The sequence below is a fragment of the Gekko japonicus genome, unplaced genomic scaffold (genome assembly GCF_001447785.1).
Source record: "Gekko japonicus isolate JY-2015 unplaced genomic scaffold, Gekko_japonicus_V1.1 scaffold541, whole genome shotgun sequence".
Taxonomy (NCBI): Eukaryota; Metazoa; Chordata; class Lepidosauria; order Squamata; family Gekkonidae; genus Gekko; species Gekko japonicus.
This window is the reverse complement of record NW_015170907.1, coordinates 681,981-688,571: the sequence shown is the minus strand read 5'-3', so window position 1 is coordinate 688,571 and position 6,591 is coordinate 681,981. Positions and strand designations below refer to the sequence as shown.

The 6,591-nt window shown below is 43.0% G+C and overlaps 1 protein-coding gene across 1 annotated transcript in view; it reads left to right on the top strand.

Moving 5' to 3' along the window:
* The window catches only part of MCC (mutated in colorectal cancers), a 237,797-nt gene that overhangs the window by 194,232 nt on the left and 36,974 nt on the right, over positions 1-6,591 (top strand). Inside the window, exons 7-8 of the mRNA XM_015418649.1 lie at positions 3,738-3,884; positions 4,241-4,330. Of these exons, the coding sequence (XP_015274135.1) occupies positions 3,738-3,884; positions 4,241-4,330 (237 nt within the window). The remainder of the gene's footprint in view (positions 1-3,737; positions 3,885-4,240; positions 4,331-6,591) is intronic.

Here is a 6,591-nt window from a genome sequence, read left to right as displayed (position 1 = left end):
GGGGAAGGCAGGGGGTGGAGGAGACGGGAAACAGCGGGATGGGGGGGTACTTCCGCCTTCTGCTTCCTCTGCCTCCCTCCCACGGGCCCCGCCCCTTGGAAGGTGGGAAGGGGAAGGGGCGGGGAAGAGGTGAGTAGACCTGGACTCCGGAGACCTGGACTCTTACCATTAAAGAAGAAGACTTGTTCTTTTGTTATGCCCTGGAAAGATACCTCAAGCCAATATGTGTATATTAGGTCTCTGCATATCCCTCTTTCTTTCTCTGTTACTACATGGAGAAGGGATGGTGGGAGGGAAAAAATGGCAGTCAGGCTGATGGAAGTGACATCACACCTCTCTAGGAACCACCAGAAACTCTGTGAGTTCTATTGTAGAGTCTCTGGAGATTCCTAGAGGGGCATGATGTCACTTCAGAGTTTTCTGTAGCCTGTGCCCCCCATGCACCCCAGTCTCCTGTTGGTTATCAGTTTGGGCCTGGAAACCCTGGATTCCTCTGTTGTCCCAGCAACATGATCTGCCCTTGGAAAGAAAATGTGCTTGAGTTTCAGGCGAAGTCCCTGTATCTTTGGGTACTTAAATCTGGTTACTGGAGCAGTGAACAGGCAAGACCAATCTTTCTACAAACCTGAAAAGGACCCTAAGTTTCCAAAAAAATGTGAAATCTTTAAAAAAACAACAACAATACAGAGTAGCTTTAAAAAATCTGAAAATGATAACAGGAGTGCTTGTAGCTCTAAGCGATGGATTCTCTTAGTGGCTATTGCTCAGCATTCCAAGCTTGGCTCTGTCAGTAAAAGGTGGGGGGGGCTTTACAGACCTATTTTGGGCTTTGAGGAAGAACTCATTGGGGCTAGGCCTGGCTAGAGTTGCCAGCTCCAGGTTGGGAAATTCCTGGAGATTTTGTGATGAAGTCTTAAGAGGGCAGGGTTTGGAGAGGGGAGATGCCTCAGCATGGTATAATGCCACAGAGTCCACCCTCCAAAGCAGCCCTTTTATCCAGGGGGACAGATGTCTGGAGTTCAGTTGTAATTCTTTGGAGTCTTCAGGTCCGACATGGAGGTTGGCGACCCTAGGCCTGAAAGCAACCTCTGAGTGATTTGACGCCACCTGACTTGCATGATTCAAGTAGGCGTGGCTGCTTGCTACTGTTCAACAGCGGCCACTCTATGAAAGCCAGTGCGGTGTAACAGTTAGAGTTTCAGATTAGGGTCTGCGAAACCCAGGTTCAGATCCTCATCTTGCGGTGGGAGATGACTGGGTGATTTTGGACCATTCACATACTTTCAGTCTAACCTACCTCACAGGGTTGTTACGTGGATGAAAAGGAGGAAAGAAGAATAATGTAAGCTGCTTTGATCCCCGCTGTGGAGAAAGGTGAGGTATAAATGAAGCAAATAAAGAATAAATATAGCTGAAGATGAGAGGTAGATAAAAGACAGGAGAGAATGAGGCAGGGACAGGGTGTGAGGAGGAGAGAATGAGGCAGGGACAGGGTGTGAGGATTGCCAAGAGGAGGGAAAGAAATTAGAAATTAGAGTCTGTGGGGGCTTTCAGGAAAAGGAAAGAGGAAATAGTGGGGGAGAGGGATGTGAGATGCCTCTCACAAGTCCTTGCAGGTTCCCACTTGTAACAAATAAATATGGTACAGCATTTTAATTTCTCAGTGCATTTAGAGGAAGGACATGGAGATGTATTTCACACCTGAGACTTACTGGAGCAAGATTTTTTTTCTCCAGAGCATGACTAAACAGATCCAAATATTGGTTTAGTTAGTTTGACATCAGTTGGGAAATGCATGGAGCCACTTCCAACATCTAACTGAGTAGTTTATTTTATGTAAAAACTTCTTGATTGCTGTTGTTTGCCAATCTCTGTTCTGCCAGTCTGTCTATCTTTGTGCATATATCTGCATACGTACAAGAGCTTTTTCTTTCAGCAGAAGAGCCCTCTAGGGGTTAGGGCTTCTGTCTCTGTGTGTGTTTAGGAAAAATACCTGAACGTGAAAAATGTTTTGTCAGGCCTTGACAAATTTTCTTTGGCTCTGGGAGCCTTCAGTTTCATATACTAATTATCATATTTTCTAATTATTGCTACCACAATTCTAATCTCTTCACAGTTTCTCGTAATTTTATTAAAGATGTGACAAAAGTATTGTATAGAAATAAATGTAGGGATAGACCCAGTTGTCATCACCAACGTTCCCTCTAAGCTGCGGAGTCTTGCGAGCAAAAATTCCACTTTGTGAGCTGCCGGCATTAAAGTTGTGAGCGAGCGGTTTGGCTACTGCATAGATTAGTCTGCTCTGGAGCCCTCCTTCCTGAGCTAAGGCAAAAATGCGTGAGCCGGAGGCTAAAGAACCTGTGAGCTGGCTCACACTCACTCAGCTTAGAGGGAACACTGGTCATCACTACAAAAAAACCCTAACCCTAGCCTAACTTCCCCCTTATGTGTGATAATTCCATTGTAGCTTTAAAGCTCCACTGAACTGATTATTGAATTTAATATTGCAGCCAGTATAGACGCCACCACTGAATAGTGTAAAGTTAACATATAAGCAAGTACTGACAAGAATTTCATGCACATATATTTTTACGCCATACAACATGACGTATTCTGATGTGAAATGGTAAATAAACTTTGTACTTCTCATTGAGAGAGACACTGCAATAAGTCCTTGCAAAAAAAAAAATAATACAAAGTGCCACATTGAAATTTGTAGGTGCCATGGTGACCTGGTGCCTGGCATTTTGTCAAACCCTGTGTAAAAGTGATGTGTTCCAAATCAGATTTTAGTACATGTTAAAAGGTAGTGGTTTGGAATCTCTTACAGTTATTTCCATGTTTCTCCTCCCCCTTTATGTATCCAACAAAGGCCATGTCTGGTGCCTAAACACTGCACGTCAGTAATCAATCCATTATTCCATTTTCTACCATTTCCTCCTTTCATACACACATTCTTTGTTTCTCCCAAAGTATTCATTAAATGTTACTGTCAGTAACCAGACGGGATCTTTATACCATTGTTAGTGGACCTGTCCAAAAATTCAGGGTTTTTGGAATTTGGTGATTACAAGAATAGAATCTATACTGGGAATAAACTTACCAAATACATCTGGATCCATATTATTAAATCACTGGGATAAAGGGCTCTTTTCCCAAACAACTGAAGAATTGATTTCATTAATGCTTATTGCAGCTAAAACATTACTAGCCCAGGTTTGGAAATTGGATAAAGTACCAACTGTAAAACAATGGTTCACTAAACTATGGGACATTGTAATTATGGATAAAATGGCAATGCAAATTCTGGAAACGGAGCAGCCTCATAAAACATCAAGATTTGTGGAAAAGTGGTTTGTGTTTTTTAATTATATAAACAATGTAAAAGATGGTATGACCGCGCTGCCTACTAAATATATTGATTTTGTATTGGATTGAATGTTGTTTAATGTATCGTTATGAAAAATGTTATAAATATAAAGTTATAAAAAATGTTACTGTCAGAGTAAGTTATTCATATGCTTTCAAGAGATATGTCCATCTCAAATAAAACAATCTAGAAGTAGGAACTGTTTTGTAGGAGCCAGAGAATCAACCGAAAGCTTTTACATCAGACCTTTTAAAATGTCACCAAATATTAAAAATTCAGAGTCATTGGCCACATTCCTAAGCAGAACTTGGCTGCTACCACAGGTATTTTTGTAAAGGCAAGCAGATGATTTTGTGTCTTATTGCAGGTTCGAGAACTACAGACACGCTTACAGAGCGTACAGGCAACTGGCCCATCGAGCCCAGGTCGTCTCACTCCAGCCAACCGTCCCATTAACCCTAGCACTGGTGAACTAAGCACAAGCAGCAGCAGTAATGACATTCCCATTGCCAAGGTGAGCCCTCGTACATTGCTACAGTCCCTCATCATCTGGAAGCAGCAGTTTTTGCTGTGTGCAGCTGCTGCATAGGCATGCAGTTAACTTGGAATATCAGCTGGAGCGTCAGGGGAATTTTCAAGGATCCTAAGTGAGCCCACAAATTCGAGCTGCAGGAAGAGATAAAGTACTAAGGATTTTAAGCCTCTCTTAGTCACAACACAGCTGTCAGTTTACATTAATCAATTTAACATAGCATCTTTTGACATGGCAAATGTATGAAGAAGGGGGAGCGTTTTGTATAGCTGTGCAGAAGCTATACATGGAACATGATTATACTAAGCCATGTGTGCATGTGTTTTTCCCATTTCTAGATTGCTGAGCGAGTAAAACTCTCAAAGACAAGGTCAGAGTCTTCCACATCAGATCGCCCTGTCCTGGGATCTGAAATCAGCAGCATAGGAGTAAGTGTTGATCAATGTTATTGGAGGGGGGAGGGCAAAGGTCAGTGACAAAGAACAAGTAATCTCTGTTGAGGGCCCTAGGTTCAATCCTTGGTATCTCCAGTCAAAACACATTTATTTATTACACTTATATGCTTTCTTTGAACTTGTTAGGGGTCAAAGGTAGCTAAGATTGAAACATGAAGTCCAAAAGAACAATAATAAAATTCAATGAAATGCCAGTATCAAATTACAACTGCTAAACCAGCCAATATATAAATGTATTTATTTATTTATTTTATTCAGTTTATACCCTGCTGTCCCTACCAAGGCAGGCTCAGGGCGATTTACACAATATATAAAAATACAATTAAAAGCCATCATAAAACTCATTATAACTAATCAAACCAAAAACAAATCAGTTATCCTAAAATGCATAAATCACTATCCTAAAGTGCTAGTACAGTTGTCAAATAAAGTGCATGAGCAGAGATTTCAAATTAAACCATACCCCACAGGTGACAGTCATAATAATGTTGGTCTACATTTACCTAGCGAGGCGGGCTAAAGATGGTAAAGCCAGGGCACAGGGTCTCTTCTCAGATTTCACACACGGCTACTAGTTTAAAGCCTGGTGGAACAGCTCTGTCTTGCAGGCCCTGCAGAACTGTAAAAGGTCCCGCAGGGCCCTGATCTCTTCATAAGAACATAAGAACATAAGAGACGCCAATGTTGGATCAGGCCAAAGGCCCATCCAGTCCAACACTCTGTGTCACACAGTGGCCAGAAAAACCAGTGCCATCAGGAGGTCCAGCAGTGGGGCCAGGACATTAGAAGCCCTCCCAGTGTTGACCCCCCCAAGCACCAAGAAGACAGAGCATCACTTGCCCCAGAGCCCCTATCTATACCTTGTGGCTAATATCCACTGATGGACCTCAGTACTTCCTTATAAGAACAAGGAGCTCATTCCACCAGTGTGGAGCTGCTACTGAGAAGGCCCTGGCCCTGGTTGTCGCCAACCTGGTGTCTTTGGGACCTGGGAGGGCCAGCTGGTTTTGGGCCCCTGAACGCAGTGCTCTCTGGGGAACATATGGGAAAAGGTGGTCCCTTAGGTATGCTGGATCCTGACCATAGAGGGCTTTAAAGGTCAAAACCAGCACCTTTACATACAAAACACAGCAAACACTATCCTCAAGATTTAGCTCAAAAGGCCTTCTGGATTTTTTAAAGAAGTCTTCTGCTTGCTCTGGAAGGCCTGTGGGGAAGAGCTAAAAAAGTGTTTCTCTGGATCCCAGCCCACTTCTCCTCAGACAAGGAACCCACTTGCTACGGGAAGACACAATTCATAGTTCTCAGAACTTGGGCAGATTGATATGGAGAACTGCCACCAGTCACAGCACATTAAGAACATAAGAACATAAGAGGTGGCCAAAAATACCAGGTGCCATCAGGAGGTCCACCAGTGGGGCCAGGACATTAGAAGCCCTCCCACTGTTGACCCCACAAAGCACCAAGAAGACAGAGCATCACTTGCCCCAGAGCCCCTATCTATACCTTGTGGCTAATAGCCACTGATGGACCTCTGCTCCATATGCTTATCTAATTCCCTTTTGAAGCCATCCATGCTTGTAGCCACCACAACTTCCTGTGGCAGTGAATTCCATGTGTTAATCACTCTTTGGGTGAAGAAGTACTTCCTTTTATCCATTCTAACCCCGACCGCTCAGCAATTTCATGGAGTGCCCACGAGTTCTTGTATTGTGAGAAAGGGAGAAAAGTACCTCTCTCTCTACCTGCTCTGTCCCATGCATAATCTTATAAACCTCAATCATGTCACCCCTCAATTGTCGTTTCTCCAAGCTAAAGAGCCCTAAGCGCTTTAACCTTTCTTCATAGGGAAAGTGTTCCAACCCTTTTATCATTCTAGTTGCCCTTTTCTGCACTTTTTCCAAAGCTTTAATATCCTTTTTAAGGTGTGGTGACCAGAACTGCACACAGTATTCCAAATGAGGTCGCACCATTGATTTATATAGGGGCATGATGATATTGGCTGATCTGTTTTCAATACCCTTCCTAATAATCCCCAGCATAGCATTGGCCTTTTTATTGCAGTCACACACTGTCTTGACATTTTCAGTGAGTTATCTACTACTCCAAGATGTCTCTCTTGATCAATCTCTGCCAGTTCAGACCCCATCAATGTGTATTTATATTTAGGATTTTTGGCTCCAATGTGCATCACCTTGCACTTGGCCACAATGAACCCCATTTGGCATGTTATC